At 41.4% G+C, this 15,723-nt stretch overlaps 1 protein-coding gene and 1 non-coding gene across 2 annotated transcripts; one reads left to right on the top strand and one right to left on the bottom strand.

Annotated features, from left to right (window-relative positions):
* Positions 1–1,437: 1,437 nt before the first annotated feature.
* zgc:92162 (group 10 secretory phospholipase A2) lies at positions 1,438–4,078 on the top strand. The gene is made up of 4 exons (XM_034539525.1): positions 1,438–1,521; positions 2,230–2,398; positions 2,887–2,993; positions 3,886–4,078. Exons 1-4 carry the CDS (start codon positions 1,485–1,487, stop codon positions 4,032–4,034), a joined length of 462 nt encoding a protein of 153 aa, XP_034395416.1. The 5' UTR covers positions 1,438–1,484; the 3' UTR covers positions 4,035–4,078.
* A 4,979-nt stretch (positions 4,079–9,057) lies between these two features.
* Positions 9,058–9,129, bottom strand: trnat-cgu. Its single transcript has one exon. It is a non-coding gene; the product is annotated as a tRNA-Thr (tRNA).
* Positions 9,130–15,723: the final 6,594 nt, after the last annotated feature.

Genomic DNA, 15,723 nt, shown 5'->3' with positions numbered 1-15,723 from the left:
TTCTCTTCCTTCCTCCTCCATCATTTTTTTATTCTGTTTTCACTTTGTCATGTACAACTTATGAGTTTGCGCGTTGTTGAATGAGAGTTATGAAAACAAGTTAGCAGATATCCATAGATCTGTGTGAGGAGGAAGACAGCTCAATGCTCAACACTGTACTTCTCTGGGTGGTTCTCAGCTTGTTTTTCATTTAATCTGAAAAAATATCATCATCGCTCATTCAGGTTCAGGATTTCAACCTCAACCTCCTGGCAGGCGAAAGTCAAGAAAACAAGTAAGAAACAGCGTACATTATGGGATGTTGCTCTGTGCCCCGGCTCAGGCAGGCTTCCCACTCAGGTGTTTAGCCCCGATACGATCTCAGGATTCAGTGGCTGTTTCATGGCGATGGATATGCTGAGCTGAAAATAATCCAATATACAGGGATGGAGGGATGTGTCTCCTCTCACGAAGAGCAGCTACAATAACTGCCAGGAGGAGGCGCTTATCTCACATTGTGCAGGAGCATCGCTGAGGAAGTGAATCACAAAACACAGTGACTTATATGTCCCCTGTTATCAAAAAACCCAAAGCGTGTGCTTTTATGATCTAGCTTGCCCTGATATGACTGCGATAGCTGCTGCCACATTATGAATGACAATGGAGTCCAGAGCTGTAAATACACTTTCAGAAAACATAATAAAAAAGATGAAACCCAAAAGATACGACACGATTCATGCCATTTTCAGATCAGGCCTGTCTGCAATTTGTCAAATAAACAATCTCAGCTGTTAAACTCAAACTTTTGGAGTGCTGCTCAGTAAATCATACTGACAATAATGATCGCTACAGTTTGTTTTATGAAAAGAAGGTATTTTCTATTCACCCGCTGACATGTTTATCTACAAGATGGATGGAGTCTTTATATGATTATAGGTGGGGGTCCCCTCCCCCATAATCATATAAAGACTTATATCAATAAAGTGTGATTGCCATAATCTGGAAGGTGCATTTGTGGTGAGTAAGTGGAACCCCACGTTGTGTCGCTTACAGAAACTAAACAATTAGCCCTGAAGCTCATCGAATGATGTGCCTCAACTCACACATTGTTTTCTGTGCTATTGTTTTGTATTTGTTTGATTAATTTCCCTTTATCTTCTCTGTACCCCATTTGCATAGATGACACACAATAAATAACATCGTCTTAAATGATGGAAACATTTGTTTGAATTGCTGCATAATTAATTGTCATATACGTGCGTCTTAGAAAATCTGGTACCAAACATGCAGCCTGAAACCTGAGAGATGCAAGCACTCAACCACTGGCCTACGTGCTGCAGGCGGTGTCCTCTAGGGGGCGTACGGGTTGACACACACTGGATTAGCCTGCAGCCAATGGTGATGGTCAGGAGATTATTTAAACAGCATCTAAAAAAAGCTCTCCAGTCAGTGCTGCGCTCCCTTGAGTGGAAGTCAACACTTGGTCGGGCTGCCTGTCGCGTGCCATGGCTGCTCTTTGCCGGATACTTCTCCTGCTCTCTGGTAAGGTGATCTTTTTACTCGTTCGGCTCCAAGGAGTGAGGACTTTCTTGAGAAGTTATTGTCAGTCCTTTTTAAGTACACAGAAGGAGTGCAGCCAAGTACCAGGAAGAGAAACACCTTGGGTTTGCCGAGTGATTCATCGAAAGCGTTACTTTAAGGATGCAAGTGCAAACTAACTCAACTGGTTTGGCTGCACAACATGTTCTACAAAAGTGGAAAGTTATTTCTCAGAATCCTATCCTATATGTAATGTTGTACAGAGGCTCTGTGAAGAAACACAAGCAAGTGGAGAAACAGACTTTATGAATATTATTAGGAACACCTACCTGCATAGTTTTTGTGGAGGTATACTCTCATTGATATAAAGGGAGTGGGCAACATAATAAAAAACACGTCTATAACGCAATAGTCACCCTCCAAAATGATCATCACGTTGGATCAACCCATCTCAGACCGATTCCTGTTGTGTCAGACTGAGTTGGTCTTAGCTCTGTGTACCTAACAAACTGGCAAACTTGAGTGTACATCAGGACCACTTCACGATCCAACGCAAGACCATTTTGTTTAATTGTGCAGAAGAGACAGCAGTTCCTATTAATGTGTCCACCCCTGAATACCACACCGTGTATATCACCATGTACTACCGCTGAAACGGTGGGCCAGATCTTCACAATACTATAGACACGCGTCTTTTATTTCCTTTCTCAGTGGCTGCGGCCTCTGCCGAGACACGCCGGGCCCCGCGGACAAAGAGAGGGTTACTGGAGCTGGCGGGGGTCATCAAATGCAGCACGGGGAGATCGGCCTTGGCTTATATGATGTACGGATGCTACTGTGGAGTGGGGGGTCAAGGCTGGCCCCGGGACCGGGCGGACTGGTGAGGAACCATCACCCTCCTCTCGAGAATATCTGCGGGAAAAAAGTACAGCTGACACCATATGTGGCCCGCCTATACATATAATTCAGCATGCCGGGGGGGGGGATGTTTGCCCCCTCGCCCGCCTCCACGTCCTCCCCATCCTGCTCGTGGACACACAGTCGACTGAACCGCGAATGCTGTGCGATGGGATGGAAGGAGGGAATGAGGTCCAAATTCGGCGCACTCACATGCTCCAATGGGCGCCTCGAAATAGTTCCATAAAATTCCACACCCAAATCCTAATTGCCGTCTCCTTCTTTTTTCCTCGAGCGACCGAACCCCCCTCAAAACCAGTTAACTTCTAACTATCTGTTGTGGAAACCTCGGGCCCTGCGTTTAAGATGGCCGTGGTGGGATTCAAACCACAGTGCTGTGACTGCCCACTTATTGCTTTCTGGGTCTAGAGATGAAAATAAAAATATTTATTCCAATCTCTCTGTATGAAGGTGTTGCCACAGACACGATTGCTGTTATGGAGATGCAGAAAGCCTCGGCTGCCAAACCAAAACAGACCAGTACCAGTGGACGTGCGAGGACAAGAAAGCGGACTGCGGTAATGCATTTGTAATGCTTATGTAGGCATGTTGATTAATAAATAGGCTTATGGGACACAGGCCCTTGGTTGCCCAAAGTATCAGCACCCCCCCCAACCCTGGCCTTCACCTACAAAACATCACCCAAAGAGACACGAATCAACCAAAAAGAGACTCAAAACGTCCACTAAAAAGACAACAAAGAGAACACAAGGAGATGCAAAACAGCTGTAAAGAGACACAAAGAGACTCACAGCGACAACAAATAAGACTTGAAACACAAATTGACCAAAAAAAGACACAACATTTTTTCAAAGAGTGAGAAAACCACGTAGAGACGGTTAATTACTTAACGACACACAAAGTCTGTGTGTCTTCTGTCTCAGAGAGGGGGGGGGGGGGGCAGTCTCATAATCTGCCAGCGTGTGTGGGCATACCATGTTGTTATGTTTTAATTTCTTTAGTGGTTGCACACTTTAGATATGCTCTGTGTACCGTTTAGCACACCATTACGGGTCTGAAAGTGAGACATAAATCAGGCTGTGAGAGAGCTACAAATATCCATGAAAACAGTAAACAGGCATTCATGTTCGCATGATGTTTGCAAACACATATTTCATAATATTTTAAGCCCCCTGTAAACCGCAGTAATTTCTGTACAGCAACAGACTTAATGAGGTTTTACGTATTTAAGTAGTCAAAACAGTGGGTTGTTTATGATGTTCTTTAAATGAATCAATGTAAAGAAGATTTCGTAATAACCACAATTACGTCTCTCAGAAACTGCAGCAAATGAAGCCTTGGGAGGCAAAATGAATAAATCTGGACCAGCAGTCCGTATGCACGACGCGTTACACACACCGCACTCCTCCTGTCACTCACTCAAGGCCTCTGTGTGTGTTTTCATTGCAGATGGTTTGAAAGACAAGTGTGAAAAGCTGCTGTGCAAGTGTGACAGAGACGCTGCCAAATGTTTGAGGAAAGCACCGTTCATCTCCAAATTCGCCCTGTGGCCCGATTTCCTCTGCGGCCACGAACACCCAATGTGTAATATTTACTGACGCAATAAATGCCTTTTTGGAAATAAAGCATGTCACAGCAATAATGGTAATGATACTTTTTTTATAATGGTACACCTTTATAATGACCATGTTGCTCTAACAAAAGACTAAATGAACGCCTACATGTTGACACACACACACGCACACACACAGACACACACACACTGAGCGTTCTTCAGTCAAAACTCCGTCCAAAGGTCACATTTTAATCAGTGGGCGAAACATCAGATAGTCCTCATAACAATGCCTCATAACTCTGAAATTGACTTTTGTTTGACTACACCTTGAAAACCTCTTTTCCTGCTTTTCCATTTTAAAGTGTATCTCATCTTATATATCTCCATTTGTATATCTATCTATGAATCTGCCTGCACATAGATAGATAATATGTATGTGTACAGGCGTTGTGAGGAACAATGTTGTACAAGACTGGGAAATGGGAGAGGCCTTTTTTGAATATGTCAAGTTCTGGCCTGCAGATGGCGCCATATTCACAAAATACTAAACTTGAAGCACACTGACACAAAACGAAACAGAGCATCTATGGGCAAACAGCCAAAGAGTCGTCCCTTGGTAATGATCACTGATATCATGATTTGGATTCACGTAAACAACGGATTTCACGAGCTGAAGTTTCCACTCGTGGCCTGTTGTTGACTTTATGGGCCTGAATGTTTTTTTTCATGCAGGAAACAGCTCTATTTTGGGTCCACCACCGCTGTTGGTTTGGGGTTTGGCTCGAGGGACCTTCCTTCAGATCGAATGAGAAAAAGTCAGAATCTGAACTTCCCCTCTGACAGACAGTAAACGGGATCACCAGCATGGCTGCGATCCCAGTAAACACAGCCCTCTCAGATGTTCCCAGTAAACACTGGCCTCCTAGATGTTCCCAGTAAACACTACCCTCTCAGATGTTCCCAGTAAACACTGGCCTCCTAGATGTTCCCAGTAAACACTACCCTCTCAGATGTTCCCAGTAAACACTGGCCTCCTAGATGTTCCCAGTAAACACAGCCTTCCCAGATGTTCCGGCTCCAGTGAGCGTTCACACTCCGGGCAGCATCGCCCGTGAGGTCCCGCGGGACACACAGTGTCTTTGTTGAGTCCTCGCACCGCTCGTGAGTGTGGACATGGGAGATGGTGCCGTGGGGGTGGGGGTGTGGGGGTGTGGGGGGGGGGGGTGCAGTGTCCAAAGTCCTGGACTGGAAATAAGTATCTGGGTCACAGCCCACAAACACTTGCCCGATTGTGTCCAACCTTCAGCGGGTAGAGCAGCTCTGAAGTTATGGAAGTCACACGCTTCCATCCAAGAGGGTTAGGGTCAGACTCCCACTTCCCTGCATGAGTAATCTGTTGGTGTATGGTGATGTAATTAAAGCTCCCAATCACATGTTATGTACGTCATTTAAAGTATTAACATTGACGGGCATAAAGAGACAACAAAACAAAGCATGACTTGTTTTTTTGGTGGTGCTGAATTTGAAATGTACTTTTAAATGTGCTCTCTCCAGCATTGTGTCATGTCACAAAAGAAGCGGAGAACAGTTCGATTGGCTATCGCCACACAGGATCTGCATGGGACCGGTTGCACAAATCCTGGTTGAAAAAACGACCTTTTATGAACATTTCTAGAGCGGCGTGCCACTCTGGAGGAGATCCTGCGATGGAAGATGTGGCCCAGCCCACACACGTATGTTTGTCACTATGAGCGAGCGCTTTTTTAAATCCCTGCTGGGTGAGCTGACAGAACCGGTTCCACGATAATCGCGTTCTTTAATCAGCTGCTTGGCTCCCCAGCCGAGAGCCAGATGGCCCACAATGAAGTCTTGGCTTAAACTGCTCAAAAACATAAACAATAACAACCAAGTATGACTTCTTACCAGCAGCCGACCTGTTCAGACTGCTACGTTTAGGCCTTTTTCACATTTTGAAATGTTCCCACTGTAACATATTACATTATTTATGACTCCACATTGACATTTGACAGATCTGTAATGTTATTCCATTCATATGTGGGCAACTGGCTTAGCAACTTAACAACTTTTTCACAAAAAAACACGTTTCTCCCGTAATCAGTTCATCGTGATTTTATATAAGAGCCCCGATACAAGAAGGCGGCCTTACTTGTGAAAACATCCACTTCTGAGTGGGAATCAATATGATATAATCATCAGTAATTAACTTAACAATGAGTACTAGCCAATCAGAGGCAGAGTAGAACCGGACAAAAACGTGAAACTACTGTAAATAACCGGCCAGTGGCTGTGAAAGAGGTAATTTAGCATGTGGATAAAAGGGCACCCAACATTTCTCCCGCCCACTGATTGCTAGTGTGCCATTGGTTAAGCTATCCTAAAGAGGACCACCCCTGGTCTGGGGAAATCCTGTATGGACCCCAAGTCAGTTTCATATTATTGAATATTAGTGAACTTATATATTGACTATGTATGACTACTTGAATGCCGTTACATGATTTTGATGGCCGACAATCGCTCACATTTACTGTGTGAAAATCCATGTTGGGTTCCGAATACACTGCCCACACAAACCAGGAAATCAGTGTGTGTGCAGCCAACAGCAGACCCCAGACCAGCTGCCACTATTTACTGCACGTTACACACTCTGTTGTCCTCCTGCTCCTATTTCAGTGTGTGTGTTTTCTTGGAAGACTCTTTTTATTTATTTTTACGTTGAGAATTAGTAGTCTATATCAACTAGTATGAATGCCTCAGGGCTGAATATTTAAATACATTTGAAACATAAATATAGCAGCAAACGACCATATGCTATGTAAATATGTTGTAAAGTAATGTTTATCTGAGCTCTCCCTCCGTGTGCTGCAATCAAACTTCTTCCAACTTCTCCAAAGGAAATGCAGAAATGACTAATAATGCAATTTCTATACCATGAATATTTCAAGGGGAAGACATGCACTTGAACACATCACTCTAATTGGTGTCACAAGTGTAAGAACAGTAACAAATATGCTGCACAAAATCTGTACACAACGCATCAGCTCATTTACATGTACATATGAATGATCTATAGGCATGTGCTTAATGCTGATGTACAACGTTGTTTTATAGAGAATGGTGCGGCCATCATCTATATTACCGTATGATTCCACCAGGGAGCTGAATTTACAGTTTTCTACGAGTAAAAAGGAAAAGAAAAAAGGAAGCAGACAGAAAATGCTGAGAAATATAAGGAATATCGTCAAGCAGAGTAAAATATTCTGAGAATGAAGACTTAAGTTGATAAAGTTTAAACTTGTGCTTGTAGTGACACCATCTGGCCAATTAGCTGCATCTTTCCAGGTACACGTTGTGTTATTGCTGAGGACGGCACTTTTCCTGCAATGTGTTGTTTTCCTAATTGGAAGGGCAGCTCGCGTTCTGCTTGGATAAAGATAGATTCAACGAGGACACACGAGGAAAAGGCAGCAAAAAGTTTAATCATTAAAACGTGCAGACACGTATTCTGTTTCTGTATAAATCGGGAGTATAAATAGAAGCGGTGAAAAGCAGGACTATTTAGAAGGGTCCTGATAATTGCTTTCCTGATATTGTTGGAGCAAATGTTACTTTAAGTTCTCCCGAGATCTGTTTGACCAACTTGAACTAAATATTAAAATCAGCCAAAGGTTGGTTGATTTTTTTTAACAATATTTAAGCGCGTCTCCATCAAGTCATCGATAAAGCTCAACGGCAGCTCATCGTCCTGGGGAATAAAAAAACAAAGTACTTTTATTATCTCACTATTAGACAAGAAATCACACACACGTAACCATGGAAATGAGCTGCTCACTATTAGATGTCAACAAAGATGGCCTTGACTGCACAATGCATACGAGTCATTTGTTTGTGCTAATGTAAAAAAAGGAAAACAGCTTTTTTTTTGCACCATTACTATGAATTAACTTCAGAACCGGCAATTTTGACATCTGGATCTTATTTACAAAGGTGGTGATTTGTGTGCCAAATGCAGCACTTCCTGTAACAAGTGATTGGAGGTTGGACATAATCCACCAGTGAAGGGCTGTGGATGCTGCTGACTCAGGTTTATCTAAAACCCCATCAGCAGCAGCAGCAGCTTCCAGTTGTTTCCTTCCAGCGTCTGTTTACATAGACAGATGGAACGTGATGATATATATACGCTGCAGCTCGGACCAGATATGAATCTTTGATGCTGCAACATATGGAGCGTTGCCTGGGAAACTGTACCAGACTGATTCAGACTGATTTATAGTGAAGTTATAACAATGTGATCAAACATCATCAAATTACATTAGATGGCATTCTGAAACGTGCACACATAAACTGTTGATGCAGACTTAATAAGGTGGGTTTACCTGTGCTTTGTTTAAAATATATTACAAAGATCCAAAGATCCGCTCTGTATGCCCGGAGAATACTGTATGGATACTGTTTTTCAGTTTGACATTTGGTCCTCTAACTTCTCATGACGTCACAGAAATATGGGTCAATTGCTTAAATGGAAAAGTACATTTTGTATTATTATTATTATCATCATCATTGTATTATTAAATGATTAAGCGGGAATGACTGAATGTAATAATTTCCATGACCTTATAGGACAGTTAATACACACATTAAAAAGCAAAAAATACCCCAAAATGTTTTTTTACAACAAGTCCACTGAAATATACTTTGTACAGTGAACTCTTCATTTTTTTGGTGCTAAATCTAAGCACTAATTCATGAATCAGAAATTAGAATCACACACAAGTTGTTTTATTATTTATTTGGTGTGCACACATAAGGAATGTGTTTTTGCAATTTGGTGCATAATATGAAATAGAAAAAAAATACAGTTGAAAATACGGAGAAGAAAATATGTATAACGTGGTAGATCTATTATTCAGAGTGCAGAGTTAGTTGGTGACAGATGACGGTGAGCGTGAATGCAGCAGAATAGCTGTGATTCAATCTTTAACGCAGGTTAACGTTGTCTATAATTGAAACTATACATGCAACTACAGTCGAGGGGTCTGTCGTACAAAAGGCACGGACGGGGTTCGAACCCGCGATCTTCGGTTTACGAGACCGACGCCTTACCACTTGGCCACCGCGCCTGCGCTGACTCCACCGTCTCGATCTTTTTTGTATATCGACGTTGCGCGTTTATAACGTTACATGTTATGCACGTGGAGGAAACTACCGTTTCCTTTTACATGCACGAGACTCGGCTTCCTCCCGTGAACATTCACATGAACCATATATGACGGTGAAATATGCTCAATGTAAAGGTTTTAGATGTATTACTGTACTTTGAGCACAAGAGGGGGCTGTTATCTTCCACATGAAATCTGCACACGCTGTGTGAGAACAGCATGTGCAGATTTCAGCAAGCAGAGGTCTCTGCTCTCTGCTTCCGGTGTCTACGCCAAAGAAGCACAAAGAAGGTGAGAGCTCACTCTTCACAGTCTTCACTCTTCATTCATTTGTTTAACTTTAATTAAAAAGAAGTGACCTACAATTCACCTATTGAGAAATTAACTAGTGGAGGCAATTGGAGCCCATTTCAACAACAAGGCAATTCATAGTGCTTTACATAAAACCATTGAAAGCATCAAAGCACAATGCAAAAGAAAACAAGATTTAAAAACGTTCATTAAAAAAGTCAAAAAGCGAAAAATAGAATATAAGTTGAGGTGCAGTTTAAGAAATAAAATGCAGTAGTGAGATGCAGAGATGCAGCTGCAATGATGACACCCAAAACAAAACAAAAGGATCGGATGGACAGAATACCCTTGTGCTATTCTTAAAATGGTGTCCTGAGGTTGGTAATGAAGGAAACGCCATTGCTGCAGTCATCTGCACATGATGGAAAACAGTAAATGTGCAAAGTTGAGAATTCGGTCAAGAGTTCATCTCCGTGGGACCTTGAATTCACGACAATCTACCCAACACAGGTCATCATGTGGTGTCTACGAGGCTGATAGAGGACGGAAATGTCAGAGGACTTGATATGACCGTCGTTTTTTTTCCGGAGACCTCCGTAATGTATGATCACAACCGCAAAACAATAAATGCACGTCAAGGTTTTGTCAAGGGGATATTTTGTGGTCTCACAGTGGTGCGTGAGAAAAGGTCAGGAGGTCACCATTATCACCAGGACTCTTCTGCGGGATCGTCCATACTCAAACTAAATGTAAATGTCAAGGTATTTTGTTCTGAATCAGCATTGAACAGACCGAGAACAAGCTTGCATAACTAATAACTATGAGAACCAGTAGGTTTCTTGTAATTTGTCTCTAAGCAATACAATATGCATGAAGCCAGACTGCAGCTTTTCACTGTCTCTCTTTTCAACACATCAAAGATGAATGCTCGCCTGAGGGGCTTCTCTTTTTTTTTTTTTTGGATCAGATATCCTAGAGGCTGTTTGAAAAATGAATAAGACTCATTTCCATTGGGAATGAGTTAGCAGAGAAAATCACAGATGTGGAGTGTTCACCTTGACCTGCTTACAGCAAGTCGTCAGCAAGCAGACAGAAAGATGGCGGCTTCTCTTGAATAAACAGCACAGGTGGATTTAATTCAGAGCACCTTAAAGTGTGACAGTTTCTCTTAAAGTTCAGCCAATGCTTATTGTTCCATCTGTTCGAAACTTTTCACCGGAAATAATATTTTTTAGACAGCATTTATGTTTATTGCACCCATAAGTCAGCGATGATGATTTGCTGATACATGCTACATCCCCAAGTCCTAAAGGTTTTTGGGGGGGAGTGTGAATGCTGACTGTAATCCTACTAGGGAATGAATATTTATTTCTTCTCTGTTATTTAGGATTTAGGCTCTTCGTGCCCTTGAGACAAAGCTTTATCGAGCAAAATGTAACCGTCTCAAAAGCAAGTTATATCGATGATAAAGCTGCGCAGCCTTGAGTGGATCTGAGTGTTTTTAAATAGCTCACGGTGCTTATTGTTTATTTCACAATGTCACATGGAAGTATTTATTTTGAAAAGCTCTGCTTTCTTTTTCTTTTATAAAAAAATAAAAAAAATAAACCTCTTCCACATCACAAACTGAGAGATACAATATGTTCCAGTCAGAGATTACATGGATCTGGGGCATTCCGTGTTCATGTGGGGAACACCAAGCAGCCCACTCCCTGAGAGAATACAAAGCATTACTGTAGCAATCTATTTAATTATTTATCGGTCTATTGCTTTGAAAAATCTGCTTATTTTTCCGTGCTTGTGCGAGAATACCCCTGTGCCCAGAAGGTGTAAGAATATATATATTTGTTCAACAGACACGTTTTTTTTTTTTTTGCTTGCTCTTTTCTCATGTAAACAAGAGTGAGACTCGAGTACATGTTCAATGTTTGAATTCTGATAACTGACCAGAAAAAGGAAAGTACATAATGCACTTATCTAGCAAGCCTCCTCTAGCTGCTTTATATTTCTCTACGCATGTTAGTGCTGTCCCGTTGAGTGATTGTGATTACGGGGTGTTAAACATGCTAAAACTGTCACAAATATTCAAATGTCAGCTAATAAGGAAATGACCACATAGCTCATAACATGACATCACCAGCATCCCCTGACATGCTCTGTAACATTACCTCGGCAGGTATAGTCCTATTGAAATCACTCTAAATGCGCTAAATCGTATTAATTACTGCCGAATAGAATTGCATACTTTCATTTAAAATTGCAATTTCAGTCCGAGTTTCAATTTTACCAGTCGGCTATTACCTCGCAACTGACTATGGCCGAGAGCATGTGGCACATAATCCCCAAGTAAACCTGCGAATTGTCGATTTTACACTTTTTTTTTTTTGCAGATGGAATAAACGAGATAGAAAATGTGAGTTGGTTTTCCGGGTGTTGATAAACAGATTTTGTGAAGCTACATCTGTCAGATGGCGTTAGATTTACCGATACGTTACAAACATGAACGCTGTGAAGTCACAATGTTAGCTTTCAATCTTCTCTCGGCAAGTGAATATGTGCACTGGTATTTCCCCAAAAACCGGTAACCAATACCTTTTAATATTTTTTTTTGTGTATATAGCCTCCGGATGTGTACAGTAGATAACGTACTTTGATACAGATAAGCCTGACTTAGCTAACGTTAGTTAGCTCGCTAACTAGTTCTCAATTGAGTAACAGCAGCTAACCATTAAAGTAACTAGCTACATTACCCACCTATTATTCCTCTAAACTGCATGAACTACACTAGACGACCACACAGACTATCATAGCGACACATTAAAAACTATTGTTGACTATTTTAGAAAGTAATAAGACCGTTGTTACTCAAGGAAACTGGCTAAAACTTGAAAGAACCAAGTGCTAAGAAAGATAATGCTAATGTTAGCAGTGCTAAGAAAGAGAATGAGAGAATGCTAATGTTAGCAGTGCTAAGAAAGAGAATGAGAGAATGCTAATGTTAGCAGTGCTAAGAAAGAGAATGCTAATGTTAGCACGACTTAATTTTGACATGTTTGTTGATCACGTTGGTGTTGGAGGAAATTTAACCACCATTTTTTTGGACCAGCCTGAAGCAAAGATTAACACACCATCTTGAACTTGATGGGAATTATTTAAATAGACTGGGATTCTGTCTGTGGAACGTTTTGCTACTGTAGTTAATTTACTGTATACATTCCTAGTCCCCCCATCTTAACTAACATGAAGGATTTATCAATTGAAATTATACATTTTTAAATACGATTTTAAAGAAATGGTTAGAAATATTTATTATCATACTGTGCAGTTTACAACCTTTTTCTATTTCATATGAATAACATATCAGGCATCCTTAGTTGTTATTAGACGTTATGAAGAACTCATCCCTTTGCCATCAGGATGTCTTATGATCCCACTCCCGCTAGTCTTTTGAAAGTTGTTTGAATTTGTCAAAGTAAAATTTTTTATATCAATTCACTTGTGTGTCGACAAGTTAAAATCTGCAAATGAATTGTGTTTAAATGCATCACAATGCAGACAAATGCAAGTGGCTTCCAAACAACGAGTGTCTTTGCTGGTGCCGTGTGAGGAGAAAATTGGTCATTGTGGGTCTGACCCGGGCTACCACCAGACATGCAAGTGTGAAATCAAGTTGAAAGGTAAGCAGCTGATGAAGCTATATAACAAAAGCAATATCATCTCTCCCCCCTCTCGCCAAAATTTCTTTTCATCCATCTTTCTCCCCCTTTTTCTTTGCATGCATCTCCTCATTCACTGGGCTATTTGCAAAACTTCAAACGGCAGATAGATGTTTGTTGTCATAAAATATCACTAAGTGAAGCAGTTTATTGGAAATCCTTCGGGTCTAAAATGTGTAATGTCTAAGCCCTGCTCAATCTATCTTTCTCTTTTTTTCTGCTGCTTAATGTATACGGAGCAATTAGGTGCACATCACTGATGCCTGTTGGGTCTGTTACCATAGCTACAATACGATTGTGCAGACAATCATCTGGTCCTGGTTTCCTCCAATAGGGTCGCACGGCTGAAGCTGCAATATAAAGTAAAGATGCTCATCTTTCCGCAACACACAAGTAAGAATCAGAAACAGGTTCATGAGTATGAGAAAGTCTTGCAGAGTGCCAGGTAGGGGACTGCGCCCAGTCATGGCGGACCACAGAAACAAGATCCGACGAGCCGCACAGCAGGAGAGGAAGGTGAGAGCATCTACCATTTTGAAATTCAACTCCTCTCATTGTTCAATGGAAGAGTTTGGCGGAACAAAACAGGGACAGTAAACAAGATACGCTTTTGTATTCAGGCTTTGAATGCAAAGAGGGACCAAGGAAGTGTCACTTTAAATGAAGTGCATTATTTGGATGAATGCAGACCGGCGGTCTGCTTGTACTTATATGTTGTTTTTACATTGCATAAGATAAAAAAAATTAAAAAAAGAAGGCGAATCAGTGTTTAGCTTTAAATTATCAGCATCTGTCGTAAATGAATATAGCAATTTGAAACTAGTTATAGAGATGTGGCCTCAATCAAAGAGAGACCCAAATCCCATCAATCAGAACATCTGAGGCAAAGATGCGTTCAGGGACAATCATGGAGGAGCTTTGAGACCAGGCTTGTTGAAATCAAAGGCCTGAGAGCTGAAATATTTTTTTTTTGCAGGCTATCTGTATCCTTCTGAGAAAAAAAATAAATGTGGTCAGTTAATCTGCGGCTTGGAAAAGGACAACAGCCGATGCAGCATGTTCAAGCTGCCCCCCTACTGGGCGGCCCGTGAGCCTGTCGATATGGTGGTTTGATGTTGGATGGAAAATAAGAACCCCCCACAACAAACAGAGAGGGCTGGAACAGAGAGACTGGAACAGAGAAAGAGAGGGTAGAAAGGGAAGAAGCATCGACAGATGGACTCTGTTGTGATTAAAGATGGCGGCAGTCTTTACTGCAGACCACGAAGGACGATCCTCGATCCATAGAAAAGCGGTGGGAGTCGTCTGCGATCCAACACAACAAAACCCAGAACCACCCAGTAAGGTAAACCAGCAGGTATAATGTCTGCTTTTGAATCTCTGACGTCGAGAACCGCGGCTACCAGTAACTTTCCATTGTGTTGTTTATCGCTCCATTATGTCTGTTATCGTTTTTTTCATGTCAGTGCCACACTGGTTTTTGTTGTGTCCTCTCCCTCTCATCAAAACCGAAGCGCATCATTTGATTTGACCAGTGAATGTGCATCCCATGACCAGACGACCGAAGACCCCGATAGACCGAACGCTTACATTAATTTGATTTTTTTTATTCGAGCCAGCAGATGTCTGGCAATTTGCTCTTTCGCCATTTGGTACATGGTTACGGATGTATGTATGTCTTTGTATTATATCACCATAGGAAATATGGGCCTTTTTAATACGATTTTTTTTCCTCTTCTTGTGGGAATATGGCGCTCTGTGAGCTATAATATCCAGCAAAATAATCTCACGTCTGGAAATTGCTCAATCCTCTGTGCCTAATCCACTCCAAGGCTTGTTAGTCATGATATATTCAGCCAGGACAAAGGACATCAGCAGGACCCCAGAATACATTTTCTGGAAGTCTTTTGATATTACTCTTTCATTTCAGAACTTAAAACAGACAGCGAATAACTTTAACATGCCTGACATATTTTGATTAAAACCCTCTTTATCTGTATCAACTTGGTCAATCATATCAACGGTTCCGAGTGTATCAATTTAGTCCATACATGTGGTCCGTTTTTTTGTTTCTGGGCTTTAAAAGACGTCTCGTCTCGCTTGTTGTTTCCTTTGTTCTTCTTTACTTTTATTGAATTCTTTGAAGACGGACAAATTTGAAGGAAAAAAAACTCAAACTCTCTATTGTGTGCAGTCAGAATGGGAGCATTCATTTACACATCTTAATGGGCTTTTGTTCATCAGACGGTCTTCAGCAGAGATAAGCCTATTTCAGCCGAGGCCTACTAGGGAGTCTAAATCCACACTGACAGGTGGAACAAAAGACAACTGAAAGGACTGAATAGGGAAACATGAAGTTGTCCTCTGGTAACACTTAACTGCAGCAGGATGTCTGAGCATTCAGTGTGATTCCTAATAAGAAACTGAAATCATTTGAACATCATTCTTTAGGAGCCGTGATTATAATAACTACTCTATTGACGAGCTCGAGAATTAGCATTTGTCTGTCATCAGAAATGAATATCACTGATCGATAAACACAATAACT

This window comes from Cyclopterus lumpus, chromosome 8 (assembly GCF_009769545.1).
Source record: "Cyclopterus lumpus isolate fCycLum1 chromosome 8, fCycLum1.pri, whole genome shotgun sequence".
Taxonomy (NCBI): domain Eukaryota; kingdom Metazoa; phylum Chordata; class Actinopteri; order Perciformes; family Cyclopteridae; genus Cyclopterus; species Cyclopterus lumpus.
The sequence above is the reverse complement of the archived record's forward strand: the minus strand, read 5'-3'. Positions and strand labels throughout refer to the sequence as shown.

What these genes read in the sequence shown, in the direction of transcription:
- zgc:92162 (XM_034539525.1), top strand. Translation starts at nt 1,485, where the DNA reads ATGGCTGCTCTTTGCCGGATACTTCTCCTGCTCTCTG. An exon ending in GATACTTCTCCTGCTCTCTG is followed by an intron (nt 1,522 to 2,229) that starts GTAAGGTGATCT and finishes TTCCTTTCTCAG; the next exon opens with TGGCTGCGGCCTCTGCCGAG. An exon ending in GGACAAGAAAGCGGACTGCG is followed by an intron (nt 2,994 to 3,885) that starts GTAATGCATTTG and finishes TTTTCATTGCAG; the next exon opens with ATGGTTTGAAAGACAAGTGT.